The sequence below is a fragment of the Hyalella azteca genome, unplaced genomic scaffold (genome assembly GCF_000764305.2).
Source record: "Hyalella azteca isolate HAZT.00-mixed unplaced genomic scaffold, Hazt_2.0.2 contig7253, whole genome shotgun sequence".
NCBI lineage: Eukaryota > Metazoa > Arthropoda > Malacostraca > Amphipoda > Hyalellidae > Hyalella > Hyalella azteca.
Genome location: NW_025937381.1, coordinates 314,684 through 334,914, shown reverse-complemented (window position 1 = coordinate 334,914; position 20,231 = coordinate 314,684). Strand labels below are relative to the sequence as shown.

Here is a 20,231-nt window from a genome sequence, read left to right as displayed (position 1 = left end):
AACAGCCTTTCTGACCGAATAAGTCGCATTGCTTAGTGTCGACGAGCAGGAAAAAGATCGTCAAATTGAGTATGAGCAAACAAACTCATTTAGTAGTAAACTTCCAGAAGTATTGACGTACGTAAATAAAAGTATTCGCATACACGCTAATTTACTCTGCTCAAATACCAAAGAATTCTCTGCATTATAATACAGATTTCTAATCTGCAAGTTAAATGTTTTTTTTTTGTATACGTCATAATTTTTCCTAATTATGATACTTGACAATAAAACCTTTTACTTATAGCAAAATATATGTATATATATAAGAAACACTCATCATGTTTAAAATGAAATGTACTCCCGTGATGTTCATTAAAGTGATGATTTTCCCGTTATTTATTTGAGTTACTAGTAGAAGGGGGCAAAAAATTTGTTCTTAAATCTTTATCAGAAATTACTCTTTGTACAGTTTGCAGCACGTTTTCTGCAGCAAATTTAAGCATTGTTTTCGCTAAATTCTACATACCGTTCAAATAGAAATTTTAGCGTAATATATTGTTTAGAACTCAATAGAATTATTGTCTTCAACTCGGAGTAGTATCAGAGTGATTATTGCCAAGATGACTAATGTGTGGGAAAGTTTTTTTAGGACCAATTTTATCTAATTACGTCCACACTTTCTGTATAGTGACGACTTGCTCAGTCATAACACAAAAAAATATAACTCAGTACCCACTGCAGTGAGTGACAGAGAGCGCATTTTCTCGTCGACGAAAACATGAAGTCACGGACGGACAGACGGACGGACATGGCGAGCACAACAGGGCATTTTTTCCATAAATAAGAAAATGCGCTAAAAAGAACTTGGGGGTAATTCCTGGTACAAAATATAAGGACATGCAGGCTACGTACGTTGGTCACCTCTTGACATCGATCAAAAATACCCAAAGTGGAGCTAAAAATCCAAACTTTAGTATGATGAATAAAAAAACAAAGAGCAGATTGTTTAATTAAGAATAACATTTATTTAGACAACTATCGTGGCACACGTACATATGGAATGATATCTTTTAAGAGCAGTTTTTTTTAATGACCGTAAAGGGTCAGACATCTAATGATTTTTTACATAGTACTTTCAATTGACTACTAATTAAACACGCACACAAGCAATTATTGTGAATCTCGTTAATCAAACACAGAGACATTAATTTATTTATTTAAATTAATGCAGATCCTGCGCCACACATGCAGTTCGCCCCTGAAGCTGCATGTAATGCAACCATTATCGTTTCCTAAAATCGATTTTTGGGAACTCAAACACACAACCTGAGGGCATCACCACAACACAAAACTGAGGGCATCGCCACCACACAAAACTGAGGGCATCAGCACCACACAAAACTGAGGGCATCGCCACCACACAAAACTGAGGGCATCACCACCACACAAAACTGAGGGCATCACCACCACACAAACACGATGGGAAATTCCGTAGTCGAAGGCGATATCGGCTTCATAGCAGCACCAGTCAATACTTCAATTTTGAAAAAACTCAAGTTTTTTAAGTTCCACGAGCACAGACTTTGCGTAACCTTTGAACATGAAGCACTAGAGAAAAATTAACAATACAATACTCATAGCTTTGCAAGGCTTCACTGATAAGTTTGATAACCTCGTCAATTTCAGTGACCGAAGACTCGTTATCGTCGAAGATAATATCTTAAAATTTTATCATACAACATTCCTTAGCAACTACCTTAACAGTGAAACAAAAACATGCGCAGTTACATATATACGCTAGAGAGATGTCCTCTAAAGTCTAACCGGTCGTAACGCACATATGACCATTTTCCAAGTGCTCTTGCTTATTAGAAAGTTCTCTATTTAAATCATCACTTAATATTGTAAGCCATCACAAAACCGTTACACGGAGATCTGTTCAACACGACATCTGTTCAAATGATCACACGACATCTCCCTCCGATACGAGACTACAGAAATGAACAGCTTGTATGCGTGCTATTCGTACGCGTGATCACAGTACGTGAGTTACTCATGATTGTAGCTCTTTGTTTCTTCGACTGATAAGGCACTGATAATAAATTATGCACAACTAAATATATTCAAAGCGATTCAAAGCGTTGCTTTTCTTTCTACGATATGTTTTATGTTCGTATTATTTCCGAGCAGGATAGCTTAAATCCAATGATCATTAATAATATCGAGTACCGTAATTCATAAAATATTATTATATGTTTTCTCGTAAGCGAAGGGCCGACATTTTCGAGCCATACGATTGTAGGATAACATTAGTTTCGCAGGAGATACACACAACATCTTCATAAGTTATCAGCCTTTCTGATAACACTAGATCATTAATACGTTGCGCACCGAAATTTGTGTTAGCACCACAGATTGCACCACGCATCACGGCACGCAGCGCGCTCAAAAGCAAGCTGGCACAGAAAATATATCAATACACATTCAGCAAATACCGCAAGTTTCACACTCTATCGCAATTTTTTTTATCACAAAATATCGAACAACATGCATGAGCCCAAGAAACAGAACTCGACTTACACTCGAAGACGGCACATAAGTCCAGAGTCTTGAGCTGCAATCTTTTAGTCGCGCCCGTTGCAGGCTTCACATTTCTATTACAGGTTATGTAATAAAGGCTCATCTTAAAATATTGTTAAAATCACATTCGGCTTCAAAGAAGTCTACACGCAGCCTTCATGGGGAAAGCTCGCAGTTACGTTGACTGTACAGTAATCTACAGTTGAGAGCGTCACAGTGACGTCATGGCCGGGGGTCTGACTTCACAGTGACATCATGGCTGGGGGGTCTGACGTCACAGTGACGTCATGGCCGGGGGTCTGACGTCACAGTGACGTCATGGCCGGGGGTCTGACGTCACAGTGACGTCATGTTCGGTTGTCTGACGTCACAGTGACGTCATGGCTGGGGGTCTGACTTCACAGTGACGTCATGGCTGGGGGTCTGACTTCACAGTGACGTCATGGCCGGGGGGTCTGACGTCACAGTGACGTCATGGCCGGGGGTCTGGCGTAGGCTTTAGGGATGAAGCCGCACTTGCGGGTCTTGGGGGCGAACGCCCACAGCCAACCGTCCACCGTCTGGTTGCTGAGGTCTGCGTATATCCAGTCCCCACGCCGCACCGACAGGTCGTCCGGGGCCTGCGCCTATACAAACATATGCAAAATATCTGAGTATAAAAAGACGTAGGAAAAATTAAAGCTAATATATTAGTGAATATAAGATATTCATGCATATTATATAAGAAATTACATCTAAGATATTATATATCTTATATACCGGTATATAAGATATTCATATTATATTATATTCTGTGATTATTCTCGGTGTATGAATATACAAAGATATTCATACACCGTTGCAGACATGTCGTCCCAGGTCGTGGACTGCACAAACAAAAGTAATGCAAAGAAATACACTCAGGCTGTAATTTAGACAAATTAAGGTATAATTTCAATGAAAAGGAAAAATTTTAAAATATCCTCTCTGAAAATGCACTTACTGATAAAAAGTAAGAACAAAACTCATCTGAAGCCTCAGCCTACACGAACAAAAGAAATATGAAAAGTGAACGCGTACTGTAGCCAGGAAAAAAATGAACCTGAATTGTTATGCAATTTAACTATTCCATCGGAACGATTGAAACAGTTGAGTTTTTCCAGGTAATTATACTAACTAGCACTAACGTATCGTCAAGACCGTGGACAAACCAGCCAAAGGTGCAGAAAAACATTGCACAATTGCCCTGACCTGGTCGACAAACATTTGAGGTATGCCGAGGTTAGAGTACACGCGTCGTCGTGTAAGGTCGAGGTGTCATGCGAAAAAAATGACACCAAAACCACTAAAGTGCGCCGCAGCCAAGAAAAACTTGATTAGAAATCCATTTGATGTCGAAAAACTTGATTAGAAATCCATTTGATGTCGACAGACCAGAGAGTTGTTATAGTTCACATTGTTACTACGTGTAACTGAAAGCTACGGAGAATCAGGGCTCGATATAAGCAAATACTTTTTTTTAGTCACCGAGCACTACGAATGCCGATAAAAAAGTACGACATGAACTTCAAATTATTGAAGATTCATGTTAATCATGAAATCTTACATTTTGATGAAAAAAAATAACTTCTCATAATCACGCAACCCCACCTTATAACCGTACAATCCCACCTTATAACCGTACAATCCCACCTTATAACCGTACATCCCACCTTATAACCGTACAATCCCACCTTATAATCACACAGTCCCACCTTATAATCACCCAGCCCACCTTATAATCACCCAGCTCACCTTATAATCACCCAGTCCCAACTTATAATCACCCAGCCCCACCTTATAATCACCCAGCCCCACCTTATAATCACCCAGCCCACCTTATAATCACCCAGCCCATCTTATAATCACCCAGCCCACCTTATAATCACCCAGCTCACCTTATAATCACACAGCCCACCTTATAATCACCCAGCTCACCTTATAATCACCCAGTCCCAACTTATAATCACCCAGCCCCACCTTATAATCACCCAGCCCACCTTATAATCACCTAGCCCCACCTTATAATCACCCAGCCCCACCTTATAATCACCTCCCACCTCCCCCAGAGGGGGGGTCTCCCCACTGCCCCCCACTCCGCCCCCACTGCCCCCACTCTGCAGGTGGTCTACGAGAAACATTACGATGAAATCGGTGCTGAATTAGAGGAAGATAATGCGTGCATTACTTGTATTATAACAAAAAATTAATATTTATTTACAAATATTTATCTAATTTATTAAATTTAATAATTTATGTTGACAAAAAGCAAGCATGGTTGCTGATGATACGAATATGTGCCGAATATGTGCATCTGGACTATATATAACTATAATATACGATAAATATAACTCGAATGTAGTAATAATGCGTAGAGTTAATCTTTACACAATGAATAATTAAAAAAGGGGGCCTTATTCGACTATTTTATAGCAATACATCAAAACTACAACCAATCGAAAATATATTTAAAGACAAACATTAATTTGTTCTCCGAAATTTTGTCTAACACTTTCCTTAACATAATGACGAATGAGAATTTAAACTCGATTTCTTTTAGTATAACGACGGATATACAAAATATTCTATACCTTTTCAAGGCCAGAATGTTTAAGATTTTTAACACAAGTATTCTAGAACTGAGAATAAAATTTACGAGACAAAGGAAGCTCTTGGTGTTGAAACTAAACCTGCACATTCACTTCAATATTGAGTAAAATAATTGTCAGAATCGTGTTACGCAGCGAGGTAAGCTATGAATTTCATCAGATCATATACTAACTTTGCAAACAACACCAATCGATAAGGAAAAAAATAGCAAAATGTTACGTATAGATAAAACAAATTTCAGCAGCATTAGGTCTCTTCAGTCTATGTAACAGACACTACCTAGGTTTCAAGTCTATAAAAATATCTTTAATTCAACTGCCGATCAAATTTTCTATTTTGAATGAATTATCCCGCTGTTGAAGGCCCTTCCACATCCTTCCCGTGCACTCAGAGCAATGAGTGAGGCTTTGTCCTAAAAGCGACGGATTTTTGCCCATTTCTGGGTCATCCTTAACCAGTTTCTTCCGTCAAAAAAATGCTACTCAGCACTGCATGCAGAAAGTGTGTTACTATTTGGACAATATGATCTTAATTTTCTATTTGAAGAGGTCACTAATATTGCTGCTGTGATTGATGCTTTCAATTCAGAGACGGTCTAAAGATTGTCGCCGGATCATCTATATATATTTCCGGAGGGGATTGCACCTAAGGCCGACCCCAGGGATATAAAGCTACTGCGTTCAAGTCCAGTGAATGCGGCGACGACTTCAGGTCGCAATTACAGCAGTTCAGTCGGTCATGGAAGCGACTGCAAATTACGCTAATTAAGAAGAAGGGTAGTCGGGGACCTTTAATGTTTTTTCATGAATTATTGGCACGATTGATACAAATCGTTGACGTGGCTACAGTAAAGTTTCTTTGACCGACAGCTCAGCAGCTGGGGTGAATCAGAATCGTCGTCTCTTTCACCTGACTTGAACGCCAAAAATTTTAATCTGTGGATACATTTTGGGTACAGGATGCATGGCCACAACCTTCTGACCTTCCCCGATTCGAAGGCAGCAGTGGGAAGTGACTCCAAATGAAGCGCCAGTTTGGTTTTGGGCGCCAGTTAAACCAATGTTTTTTGTAAACAATTTAAAATTTTGAGATGTTGGTGCAGTTATAGTGCTGGATTGAGTTAATCTAATATAGCTAATTTTGTATGTTTTTCAAAATAAAATTCTGAAAGCTATCCAGTTTTTGGTGATGGACATTTTTGAGGGGCTTTCCACTTTGATCTGAAGTTTGTCTCTCCAGAAAATGACTTCTTTCGATACGTTCATCTGTAACATCATCAACATTCTAACCTTAGCTAGGTTGATAGTATCCGTGTCTTAACCTTAATTCATTAGAGAAGATCTGTATTGAGAACATTAAACACAGATCTTCTCTAAGTAACTTCAACTGAGTTGAGAATATTCGTGTCCAAACCTTAATCCAGTACAGAGCATGCATATTCAAACCGTAAATGAGTTGAAAGCATCCGTATATTCTATCCTTAACTCAATGCAGTGCAGTCGTAATCATATATACTAAGTTAAGAGTTAATTTCAACACATGGCTATTCAAATTCGCCCATTTGTGACCCACCTTGAATAACATCTGCGGGATATACGAAGCCTGAAGGCACGAAGCCCTCCTGCCCATCAGACCTGAGCACCCAGTACCAGTCGGGGTCCTCCCTGTTAAGGACCGTCACGAACTCGCCGCGCTCTACGCTCACGTCGTTCTCGTCGCGGGCGATGAACGTGTACAGCACGATGTAGTGGCCTGCTGGGTTCTGCGCCACCAACCAATGTAATCAAAATAAAATTTATTGCAAAAATTAGACGTGTTGAAAATTTTAAATAAAAAATTTGTGTTTTGCGGTCCGCTGGGTTCTGCGCCACCAACCAATGCAATAAATATAAAATTTATTACAGAAATTAGAGGTGTTGAAAATTTTACAGAAAAAATTTGTGTGTTGCGATCCGCTGGTTTCTGCGTCACCAACCAATGCAATCAATATAAAATTTACTACAGAAATTAGACGTGTTGCAAAATTTACATAAAACATTTGTGTGTTGCGGTCCGCTGGTTTCTGCGTCACCAACCCATGCAATAAATATAAAATTTGAAGCAGAAATTTGAGGTGTTGAAAAATCTATGTGAAAAATTTGCGTAATGAGGCCCGTTGTGTTCTGCGCCTCCAACCATACAATAAACAATAAGAAATTAGGAAATTAGTTACACAAATTAAAGGTGATACAAGAACCTACATATCAAGGAAATTCGAAGAGGAGAGAGCGATGTAGAAGCCCACTGGGATCTGCGCCATCGATCAATGCAATAAACAAGAAGAACTTAGAAGATTAATCGCAAAAATTTGAGGCCCTAAAAAATCTACATAAAAATTCGAACAGAACAGATCAGTATTGTGGCCCGCTGGGTTCAAGTCACAAATTAAAGCAACACCGTAATTGATGGAAAAGGATTTTCGAAATTGAAGAAAAGTGTTTTTCGAAAGTGATTGCCACTTGAATTGTTTAACAAATACAATAGAAAATACAAAAAGGACAGGATCTCCCAAAAGCAACAAGCTATTCTGCACAGTTTACGAGGGGCGACCCAAAAAAACCGGACTGCATGTGTGGTGGGTGAAGCTTTGGTAGTACCGCATCCTGCCAATATGTGCATATGCTACTGACATTCATCAGCTAGTGTGCCACGCATTGCTGCCCTAGATGGCCGCATATACCATCATCACAAATTTTTTTTGTACCCTCTTCGTTTTTTGGTGATGTCTGATTTTCGTGAGCACCGTGCTGCCATCAAATTTTGCTTTCTTCAGTGAAAAACTGAAGAGGAAATTCTACAGACAGCCTACGCAGATGATGCTATGGGGAGAACGCAAGTCTTTGAGCGATTTTATCGCTTCAAAAAAGAGGAAATGTCAATTGACGACCAACCTCGCTCAAGTCGTCCTTCTACTTAACGCACTCAAGAAAATGTTAAGAAAATTAGGTACCAAATTTTGAAGATCGACGTAGAAGTATTGAAGAACTAGCGGAGCTGTCCCAAGTGACTGGGACAGTTCCTAGTCCCCAGTCACACATTTGCTGGGGTTCACTCCATCAAATTTTAAAAGAAGAGTTGAATACATAAACAAATTTTAAAAAATCAGTCCGTTTTTTTGGCGTCGCCTCTCTTATATCCCTATTAATGAAAAATTTCCGAGACAAAACTACAGAGTTTTAATTTGAGAAGGTTGTGATTGAAGTTTATAATAGCTAATTGGGGGAAAAATGCAAGACCTGAGGAAAATCTTTCGAACTAATTAAATGGGGAAATTTTCTCCACCGAATGTTTCAGGTGGAATATCATTTTCCTTGGGAGATTATATTTCAGTGCATAATTATTGAATGTTACTTTTTGGGGTAATTCCAATCTATCATAAATGCAAATGTATTAAATTTCAGTCCATGTTTTTTTCGAGCCCTCTCAACCTATTTAATATCTGTATGATGAGAAAAATATTTTTAGAAAATATTTTTTCAAGATTAACTTCGAAAGATAATTTATGGAAAAACAGATATAATTAATATAATTTATTGCTTACATAATGACAGAGAGCATAATTTAACACTGAAATCTATTAGGACGTTTCAACGCAAACTAATTGAGATCATACATCGAACCCAAACTAAAGACGAAATTTTCAAGGTAGACGTTAGCCTCGTGCGTTGTGCTCCCATCAAGGAGAGTGAATTATATTTAATTATGAATATGTCATTAGTATTCATAAATCGCAAAATAACAAAGCATTTTAAAACAAAGAAAATGCTGAGTTACTCCGATAACTACTTTTTTGCGATTCTATGTTTTTATTGAGGAAATTGTTTTTATCATTTCTTTTTTATAAATTATTCGAGATATATAATCAACAGTATGGATAATCAAGAGATGTATGTTACAACATACTGTAATGTACAGTATGTAATGTATGTACAGTATGTTACAACATGTTACAACATACTGTAACAGTATGGACAATCAAGAGATGTATGTTACAACATACTGTAATGAACAGTATTGTATGTAAGGTATGTTACAACATACTGTAACAGTATGGATAATCAAGATAGTATTGATAGGACACCTTAAAGAAAGGATGGATCTCAGGCGTGTGGGAGGCGCTCTGCAGAGACGAGTCGGACGCTCTGTTGCCCTGCGCGACGCCGGCCTTCAGTCTGTTGCCGTTACCGTAGCTGTCGTTGTCAGAGTTCACCAGCGCCGGGTTGTCTGAATAAAAAACAACGCTTGAAGTTAAAAAATGTTACTAAAACATAATTAAAAAACTAATTAGAAACGTGTCTGAATAAAAAACAACGCTTGAAGTTAAAAATGTTACTAAAACATAATTTAAAAACTAATTAGAATCGTGTCTGAATAAAAAACAAGGCTTGAAGTTAAAAAATGTTATACTAAAAACGTAATTCAAAAACTAATTAGAAACGTAAGTACAAATATAATATAAAACCGTTTAAAAAAACGTGTCTGGTGTTATGGTATGGGGTAAACAATTATCAACATGCGAGAGAAACATTGATTTCCTAATTAATTTTTCTTCGACGTCATTGGATATCTTCGACGAGGGGCGTTCAGAATACATATATAATATTCCATAACATCGGGTTCTTCATCGTTGTTTCAGCGCTGCTGCTGAGAAGAAACTTACGCTTCCTTTTATCAAATAGATATTGTTTTCTTAAACAAGTCTGTGAATGACAAGATTTATTGGAGAATGAATACCTGATTATTTTTTATCAGCTCCAGGAATGACAGGCTTGGAGACAGTTACGACATTGCATGCTACTATTTATTCAGAAACTCATTCCCGCGACCGCTGCTGTATAACCCGAATTCATTTATTTTGTACAGCATTGTTGGTATTAGTAAGTAAACATCAATAAATCCCGATTATTTTTTTGTGATAAATGCTACGGCACTAAATACTGTCATATCTTCATATTTACAACCCGTTAGTTTTATAATAATCCACTGGACTATTTCTTATTGATTTAGTTTGCATTACCAGCTCGTCGTGCGACAGTACTTTTCACACAAACTCTTTGAGCCATTAATTTAACATTAGAATTAAGAAAGATTAAAATAATTCTTATTCATATTTTATCCAAGTTAAAATATTCCACGTTAAAATAATCACTAACCGAAGTCATACAAAGAATCGCATCTCCTGGGACCGCCCACGGAGTTGGTCCCCAGTGTGGTGTTGTGGTCCGTGTCCACGGTGGAGCCTCCCACGTCCGGCACGGCGTCTCGCGGCATTTTCTTCGTCTGAATAATTTAAATTCATTTCATTCATTTTTTTGCTTTCAAAGTGGAGCCAAATAATTCTAGATGACAGTTGTAAATTATGGATGCAATGGGTGATAGCGAGCAGCTGGATGCATGTATGTATGTCTCACCTTATGTATGCTGAGACTCGCCGGCCTCTGAGACAGAGGAACGCAATATGTGTGTGGTATGAACCCTTCTTGCTCGCCCGCTTCTGATATCACGTAGACCCAATCGTTCTCTTGGTATAGAACGTTCACCACCTGAAGCGATAGAGAATGCATATAGTTGAGGGCAATAGGTAAAGCGATGGTACATTATAATAGCAATATAATACCGAATCGACTCTTTTTAAGGCAATCGATAAACTTAGATCACTTCGAGTTTGCAATCTACACGATTTATAAACTAACCGAATCGATTCTTTAGTTTTGGTCTAAAGCCTCTTAAAAGTTCTACTTTGTCGTTAATACAAACACCATACTCACGCTGCTATATTTAATTTAATCGTCAATTTATCCTCCATACAAGTCCCATATTAACGTTGCCCTTTGGACTTCCAGTTCAACCTACACGCAAGTTCCATACTCACTCTGTTTCTTTTGACCTATAGTTCATCATTTACTCAGGTCCCTTACTCACACTGCCCCTTTTGACTTCAAGTTCATCGTCGACACAAGGAGTGAAGTCCTGCACGACGACCATCTTGCTGTCGGGGGACAGACCGGCTTCCTTCTCGAGCCCCACCCTGACGAGGGTCTCGATGGAGGCAGACCCCGTGATGCGCCCCAGGCCGGGGTTGCGGGGGGGCTTCTCGTCCCCTTCTGAGGCATAGCCGCTCGTAGTGGCTGCTACAGGGGGAAATATCACTTGGAGGATATCAATATCAACAGTGCACAGCTAGAACCTCGACAATTTACTTTACAATTACAATTTACATAAAAATTTTACTTTACTTAAACAGTTTACTCCTAACTTTTCAATTTCTTATTTTTTATAAATTGCACCATTAGTGTAAATTTAGTGAGATCAGACTCCTTTTTCCTCAAATTCAAATTTAAAGGCCTCTAATAATAATAAAGAAATCGAATAATCGAATTTTATCTCAGTAATTAACGCCAAAAAACGTGAATTTATTGTTTATAATTCATCAATCATCATTAGTATAGAATTATTTTAATAAAAGAAAGCAACACGAATGTCCTATAAAATAGCTAAAAACATTAATTTTCCACATTTTATAAAGTTAAAACGCGTGGAAACAAAAGAGTCCAAGTTTTGAACTCAAATTTTATGCAGATTTTTCTTCATAAGAGCATCTAATAAGAACGTTTATTAAGGAACCTCGACGCTTAGTAAGAAGTGATCTACGTTCACGAACATCAACGTGTTGGCATCATATTTAGCAAGTCATCCTTCGTCCTCACGCAATGCGCGTGTGTACGAATACTTCCAAACATACACGCAAAGCACGTTGGTACGAACATTCGTAAACATACTGGCTGCGCACGTGTGTAAGAACATTTATACGCATTTACGCATCAAGCGTGTGTACTACCAATACGTTCGCGTGTCTTAGTTCGACCGTTCACCAAAATTCTTTGCCAGTAAAGTCCGAGGTCTGAGATCATTCATAATGTTTCGCGAATCCAACCATCGATGCATTCAACCAATCCAACCATCGTGAATGTTGAATCCATCGACCAACTGTCGTGAAGGGTGAATACATCGACCAACCATCGTGAAGGGTGAATACATCAACCAACCATCGTGAAGGGTGGATATATCAAATACTATCGTGAAAGGTGAATACATCGACCAACCATCGTGAAGGGTGGATACATCAACCAACCATCGTAAAGGGTAGATATATCAAATACTATCGTGAAAGGTGAATACATCGACCAACCATCGTGAAGGGTGGATACATCAACCAACCATCGTAGAGGGTGAATACATCAACCAACCATCGTAAAGGGTGGATACATCGACAACCATCGTGAAGGGCGAATACATCAACCAACCATCGTGAAGGGTGAATACATCAACCAACCATCGTAAAGGGTGGATACATCGACAACCATCGTGAAGGGTGAATACATCAACCAACCATCGTGAAGGGTGAATACACCGACTAACCATCGTGAAGAGTGAATACATCAACCAGCCATCGTGATGGCTATAGGCGCAATTACCTATTCATGTTCAATAGAAATTCCCCGCTCAGTCTTGAATATCGTGAACCAACTCACGACCGCAGTGAAATTTGAACTTGAAGTAAAAAATATTAGATTAAATTACTTTTCAACGAACTAAATTTTAGTCGAAACGAATGTTTTTATTGAATTCTAGATATAAGATTCAATAAGTATATTTGTTGCTTCAAATTGCCATTTTGAACGTAATGCTCGATGACGCAAAAACAAGATGAATAAGATGAATCAAAAGATGGAATAAAGGTTTAACGGTATGAACGAGGGCATCCATTCATGCTGCAATTAAGAAAGTAGTCCTGATGCTGCTCAGATGGTGAGGCTCACACAACATGAAAATAATTGCGTACAAATAAAAAGTTGACGCTTTAAATATACCACAATTGACCTGGTGCAACGTGTGTGAATCCATCTAAAATTATTGTAAAACTCAAAATAAAATTTAAGAAATTTTATCAGAAAACTTTTGGTGGAAATGACAAGAAAGTGCGGGACGGACACCACTCCTACTCCGCAGGCATTATTGTGAACATGAATCTTCCTTCACACGTTCTATTTTCGTGCTGTCACATCACGCATCTTGATACACTGACTCCACCGTGTCTTGAAGGGCACGTAAGAATAAATATTCAGCCGCTAATCATAGAAATTCACAAGGCAAAAACTGCGAAAATAGCCCTGTCAACAAGCACTGGCAGTGACAACTACACCCAGCTCTGCCGGAGACACAAGGGAAACCTGTCATTTTCAAGTTGTAAACCATCGACGTAGTGAACTCCCTTTCTGAATCTCCTCAGGTGCAAAAACCACATAATCACCAGCTATTCATAGACTCATACGCAAATTTTAACACTATTTTTCTCGCTTTATCCCTAACTTACTCTTCTTTTTCTTATTCCTGCGTATTCTAACCGGGCACAGAAAAGCCATCTTGGGCGAGTGAAGTGCACACTACGGCTGATGTGCCACACTCTGCAATCATATATATTTCCGGATTTCGAATTCAAGTCCAGAAATAAATGTTTATAAAATCAATTTGCTTATTATTTAACAATAAACAGGATAATTGTATGACTCTAACAGCAAGCGTGGTATAAATCCTTTCAAACATTCGTAAAAAAAAGAGAGGTTTGGCAACGCTGTATTCCAGAATGAGACTAGCCGCTTGGGGATGGGCGGTCGGGCGGGCAGAGCACGCAGCTTCACGACTGAAGCTCTCAGGTAATGCCTACAGTCTTACCCGTGCCCTTCTTCTCGGTCCAGACGAGACATGAGTTTCCCTTTGTCATACCTTCAGTAGGATTCCGTGACCAACAGTTAAAACATGATATTATCAACAATTGGACTTGGACTCAAAGGTTGGTCCCAAAGAGCCGTTATAAGAACGGTTTATAGAAAATCCTTCTTCAATGCATTGAAATTTACCAATTGTTTACCAATCACTCAACTATCAACAATTCACAGTTACGATGAGCTAGAGCACTAATCTGGAGATACGAGCGAAATTAAGCCGTCTCAGCCTAGCGCCGCGGGCGTCACTAGCTTTTAGTTGAGTTCAAGCATCTGATGGCGTGGGAGCCAACTGTTGCCCAGTTGAGGATCGAAGCTAACTGTTGTCCAGTTGGGGTCGAAGCTAACTGTTGTTCAGTTGGGGGTCGAAGCTAACTGTTGCCTTGTTGGGGTCGAAGCTAACTGTTGTCTTGTTGGGGTCGAAGCTAACTGTTGTCTTGTTGGGGTCGAAGCTAACTGTTGTCTTGTTGGGGTCGAAGCTAACTGTTGCCTTGTTGGGGTCGGAGCTAACTGTTGCCTTGTTGGGGTCGAAGCTTACTGTTGCCAGTTGGGGATCGAAGCTAACTGATCGTTATTTCTTTAAAATATAACATTGTTTAGGCTTATTAAACCCTAAATGTTACTTTGCTTTACTGAGTGAAACAAAATTAATTTAATAATTTAGGATTAAAACTATATTGTCGAATAAAATGGATTTAAATCAACCAATGAACTCCTAGCTCTATCAAGTTTTGAAGAGAAGTAAAATGCTTATGAAAATTGAGTATATCTTTGAAAATATTACAGTTTGTAGTTTTTGGACTAATTAGAGTATAGACTTAATCAGAGCTACAATGGCACATGTGTGTTTCCAAAGTAAACCTAATGTAGGGATAATGATGTGAGAACCTAGGATAAATCTTCACGAAATCACACTACATTACTAGATAGTTATCTTTGAATTTATCACCAAATTACCCTAGTCACATCTAGCCGCGTCTTAGAGTTTACTTGAGGTTAAAATTATGCGCGTGTCGGCTTTGGGTTAGCCACCGCAAACATCTTTTGCCTTTCTTTATAAAATCTTAATTAAATTCATAAGTAAAATGTGTTCCTAACGACATTCAACATAAACAATCAACGTTCATGAATTAGGCATTTGGAATTTCCAATCTCTTGAAGCAATTTTTTCAGTGATCTGGTGATAGCGTGGAGGTAAGGGAACTAAATTAGAAGGAGAGAGTTGTATTTAGCTTAATTGTTTAAAAGTTGCAGTTCAATTTTAAAATCAATGTCATTGATTTAATTTATTTATATCCTACTCCACGTATGAGTTGATGTCATAACATTTTTTCCTTCTAACATCCTCTAATATTATTCTACTCGGTTAACCATAAATCGAAACCATGTTGAATATATGGGTATTAGAACTTCAGGCTAATAAGTTGCAAGGCAGCGCTCATTACAGCAGCAGGATGAGCGGTTTTCGCTCTACTGGTCCCTGGGGGGTCTCAACATCTCAGCCGCCAGGATTCATTGCCCAAGGATCGAATAAAAAGTTGTTGACCAACGCCCGGTGTGAAGAAAGTCTTCTCTCACTAAGGGAAATGGGAGTTTAATTAATTTTTCCAGGAATTCGTGCACATCGCATGCGGTATTGGTGTGTATTCCGGTACTTATAGTTGATATATACAAAATAAATAAGAATCTCACACCGTTAGAACTTGTTCTGCAATGTCAAGCAAGAGCCGAACCATTTTGAGCTATGCGTCAGTTCGTCACTATGTGCGTTTTTGAAAGCTCATTTTTCCTTAAAGTTGGCTTCATGAATGTTTTTAGTTAGGATTTTTGTTTAAAATTTGTGTTCTTGTCTATTCAAGCTCACCATAATATGAACGTGAATAATATTTACTCCAACAGTGTTGGCTTGTGACTTAATTTCGCTCACAACAATATGAAAAATTTAAGTTTTGCATAATGGCAGTTGGTTGGCGTCGTCGTCCAACAATAGGCATAGCAGTTTTCATCCACGGAAAAGAAAGCATCCCACGGAACGAGCGACCAGCAGCTGTAACCTGGATTGTCGCGCTGAAGACTAACTTTCTAACCTGTTAAACAGCGCTTCTCTTGGCCGGTCGAAATCAAGTTCTGGACGAAAACTCGTAAAATTTTACGATGGAATAGAAAAACTCTGAGCATTTAGGAAATCAACTCTCACCAAGAAACTTATTTGGATGTATATCACAGTGAGATAATTCCGGAAATGGAAAACATGCATCCATCGAAATGCGTTACAGGCGTTGCGTCCTCTCAAGTGGGAAGAATTAATGTACGTTCCAGTAAAATGTAATGTGATGGTCTTAGTCGCTGTAAAACTTCGAATTCTATGCACGAATATTATCATTTCTCATCACTGTTGAATCAAAATGCTGTGTCGAACCTCATTAAAAGTCAGAGTATCGCAACATATTTGATTTAATTGATTGAGAATATGTTGAGTATTCGAGTCATATATATTTTTTTGAATTAAAAATAGACTTAGTAAAAAGATTGATGCAATTGACGATCAATAAACCTGCAACACATAGACACATCAAATATTTTGTTTCGGCACTATGCCTTATGAAATGAATGATCCTGCACAGGAAATAATGACTGACAATGAGCCGAACCTGCGATGACACGGAACAAGAATATATATGCTCACACTGTAGTATCTCCCCATGCACTATACCATCTACATTGCAGGATACATTTTACCATCAAGTAATGAAACCAGCGAGACTATAGCCGCGAGAATGAAGAAGCATTTCAAAAGCTTTACCCGCAACCAAGTTAGAAAAAAAACGCGGCTCAGACAAGAAACCCTCAAGATCCTTTGGAAGAGGCCTGGCGCAGGATATAAAGGAGCGCGACGCTAGGATGCCACTAGAGTGGAGTTGGTTGACGTGCCTGTGGTCCGATTTCATTTCCGCTGGCAGAATGAAGTACCAGGTTAGTCAAATGAAACCTCACGAGAAAAGTGTAGAAGGGATAAAGTATAATTGGGTCAGACGAACTTTCGAAATATTGTGTGAAATTTTTACATGTCTCACAGGAGCTATTGCTTCCTATTACTAATGAATCATCTACGCATGAAGAACTCTAAAAGTAACAAAAGTATACCAATGAATTTGTTGTTACCAATAGTGTCATGTGTAATTACACTTTCTGGGGGTCGGGAGTTTGTTAGCATGTGTATGAATGGTGATGGTTACACATTAAATTTTGGCATTGCATAAATAACATACAATGGAGCTTCATAAAATACTGATACTTATGCAGCTGATATTTGTGGCACGTGGAAATCCTGTGGTGTTAGCGATACTGAAAATGGTGCTCGCAGTAAAATGATAACCGATATCTGAGGGACTGATTTTCAGACAGCCTCAGTTGCCAATGATTTATTAACAACTTAACGGAATAAAACAACTTTGAAAGATGGGACAGATGCCATAATTCCTGATGTCCGAGGATTTGAGGCTCCTACACAGTCTTTAATGTTCGTTCATTTAGATGCTGATGCAAAAATGCACCTCGGATATGCTGATGATCATGTCAATAACACGCGTGTTGTGCTGCAGGCTCTGGTGTTAGTGGCGGTGGCAGTGGCAGCGACATCAGCCTTTCCCCACCCCGAGAAAGTTGGCAGCTACAACCAGCCTAAAGGGTACTTCATGTACCTCAACGTACCTCGACACAAGGAATATGAGGCAGGCTTCAACAGAGGCAATGAAAAGCACCACATCTCTCGTTTCGACCAAGTTAAAGATCACAGATTCAGGACCAGGGTAAGTCTGAGAACGATTTTTCGGCAATCCATAATTATCGCAAATTCACATTGTTTTGATTCGTGCAATGGTTTACTTAGCTTACCATTTTCATCACAAATTCAGAATCATATTGTGTCTTGGTGTAATGTGTGCTTCGCTCATTATGGCCATCACAGTTTCACGATCGTGTTGATTCTCGCGTGAATTATCGGCTGGTCGAAATCCTCATTGATGCAAGGATCCTCCTATCCTTGCAAGCGAAACTCAGAAGCAGAAAAATCATATGAAGATCCTCAGTTCTATATGATGATCGTAGCTTTGCCTACTAGTAGTATAGTGATGTCGGGTTTGAAGAATATGCTAATTAAGTTTGGCCTATTCATTTCATATCAGAAAGTGGGTTCGTAATAATGCATTGCAAATAACTACAAATTATACGATGCCGATTTTATGAGAGCCAAGATAAATTTCTCCAACGGGATGGAATCGTAGTGTCAGTGTAGATACCAGGCTGGATACTAACACGATTCCAACCAATGTCCTCTAATTTGATTATAGTGTGAAGGCTATATGCAATCAAGGAATCAGACGATAGTATAGTCAGCTTCTTTATCGGATGGGATGAGATAAAATATAGCATGGTTTAAAAAAATAATACAACGCTATTACAGAGGGAAATTTTTCAAAAATAATTCGTTTTCCCTGAAAAATTTCCCTCTGCGTTAATTATTAATAAACAAATTTTCCCCATTTTTGGTTAAAGTTTAATTATCGGAAATCAACTATTTCACGTCATTTCTGCAATTTATTTGAAGTTTGCGTCAACTACAAAAAAAAATATAACTCAGTACTCACAGCAGTGAGTGACAGAGAGCGCATTTTCTCGTTGACGAAAACTTGAGGTCACGGACGGACGGACAGACAGACGGACATGGCGAGCACAATAGTGCATTTTTTTCCATAAATGAGAAATGCGCTAATAAGCAAATTTAAAAAATATTCTATCGTAATTGTGGCAAATTTTACGCATCTATGTTGATTCAGTTCAGTTCACATCACTATTTTACTAGCGACTGGTCGATTTTCAAGAAAATTCTGATTATGACACATTTTCGTAGATAATTTCATTCAGATGCTTCACGACGTAAGCCAAGTGTAACTAACCAATTAATACGTTTGCTGATAACTAAATACTAATAATGCGAATATGGCCTGCGTTGAATATGTTATATTTTACTAGCATCGAAACAGGTGTTATTGTCTCTCCTTAATAACCGTGCAGCGCAATGCGCATTGGGACAGCTGTCCCGGGAATTCTGCAATCTCCAGTAATTTTTTATCAATTGATTATTAATATTTCACTGGAAAAGAGATAAGATTACATATAACTAGTGTTATCTGTACCCAGGTGAAGTGGTCTGACGCTCACGACGGGCACGGCGAGCACTACTTCGAGTACAACCACGGGCCCAAGTATCCTGACTACGACCACAAGTCTTCCTCCCCTCACGCCGCCTACGAGCCTGTCGTCCATGAGCCTGTCTACCACAAACCTGATCCATACGCTCATCATTGAAACCACATATTCGATTTTTGATAGACATTGTAGAAAATTTTATTTATAACTCATCAAATTGTACGGAAAAAAATAAATAATGATTAAAAATCGAATCTAGTAAACGGAAGAAAATTCCGCGACCACGAAGTAAAGGCAATAAATTGAGGTAAAAGCTACACAAAATGGCATTTTAAGCAAGTAGGCTATGAAACATTTAGTATTCTTGTAAGGGTGTTGTCATCAAATATGGTACAAAAAGTATGTTCGTTAATTCAATATTGTAATACATGCTGTAAATTATTTCTCAGCAACGAAGTGTTGTTTGTTCATATCTCAAATGAAGCAATGATAAGTTGTTGCTTGATCCTATATAGAAAACATTTCTCTACTTGCCTATGGAAATTGGTTCAATGTCGGTTAAAAAGTGAGTGCTATTGCCACTTAATCATTATTTATATCCCTTTGAACGTATATGTATATGTTTGGCACCTCCTATCTGGGCACGAGTTTACTGCACCTTGAAGTGGAAGGTGACGGTGTTCTACATAGAAATATCACTATATTGTCAACTCCATTAATTAGAGATAGAAAATACAGAGCAGAGTAAATTATAACAAAGTTAAAATGCTTCAAATTGAAGCTCTTTCTTCAGCCCCGCAAAACTAACGTAACAGCTGATAACGGAGGTGTTTTATTGCGTGTTTACGGTGATATAAAATGATTTTATTTTCAGAATTTTCTTTGAGTTTATATGCACTAAATTTTTCATGTGTATGACCCCTAGTAAAATAAACAAGGAGTGTGTATCTTCCTTTCCCTTCAAGATTTGTAATAATAAAAATGAATCAAAATAATGGAAAAATTTTTATC

The 20,231-nt window shown here is 38.5% G+C and overlaps 2 protein-coding genes across 2 annotated transcripts; one reads left to right on the top strand and one right to left on the bottom strand.

The window, feature by feature from the left end:
- Positions 1-974: 974 nt before the first annotated feature.
- LOC108664287 (SH3 domain-containing protein Dlish) lies at positions 975-13,666 on the bottom strand. Its single transcript, XM_018150852.2, has 8 exons — positions 13,604-13,666; positions 11,152-11,360; positions 10,641-10,772; positions 10,383-10,509; positions 9,311-9,453; positions 6,763-6,952; positions 4,581-4,708; positions 975-3,188 (listed from the first exon to the last, which is right to left on the bottom strand). Exons 1-8 carry the CDS (start codon positions 13,650-13,652, stop codon positions 3,024-3,026), a joined length of 1,143 nt encoding a protein of 380 aa, XP_018006341.1. The 5' UTR covers positions 13,653-13,666; the 3' UTR covers positions 975-3,023.
- Positions 13,667-16,905: 3,239 nt separating this feature from the next.
- Positions 16,906-20,165, top strand: LOC108664281. The gene is made up of 3 exons (XM_018150848.2): positions 16,906-16,985; positions 17,615-17,821; positions 19,212-20,165. Exons 1-3 carry the CDS (start codon positions 16,914-16,916, stop codon positions 19,377-19,379), a joined length of 447 nt encoding a protein of 148 aa, XP_018006337.1. The 5' UTR covers positions 16,906-16,913; the 3' UTR covers positions 19,380-20,165.
- Positions 20,166-20,231: the final 66 nt, after the last annotated feature.

Coding starts and splice junctions, on each gene's coding strand:
- LOC108664281 (XM_018150848.2), top strand. CDS start 16,914: ATGCCACTAGAGTGGAGTTGGTTGACGTGCCTGTGGTCCGATTTCATT. Junction 16,986..17,614: donor CTGGCAGAATGAAGTACCAG/GTTAGTCAAATG, acceptor GTTGTGCTGCAG/GCTCTGGTGTTAGTGGCGGT. Junction 17,822..19,211: donor ATCACAGATTCAGGACCAGG/GTAAGTCTGAGA, acceptor ATCTGTACCCAG/GTGAAGTGGTCTGACGCTCA.
- LOC108664287 (XM_018150852.2), bottom strand. CDS start 13,652: ATGGCTTTTCTGTGCCCGGTTAGAATACGCAGGAATAAGAAAAAGAAG. Junction 6,953..9,310: donor AGATCCATCCTTTCTTTAAG/GTGTCCTATCAA, acceptor TTGGTGGCGCAG/AACCCAGCAGGCCACTACAT. Junction 4,709..6,762: donor TCCCGCAGATGTTATTCAAG/GTGGGTCACAAA, acceptor TGTTTCTCGTAG/ACCACCTGCAGAGTGGGGGC.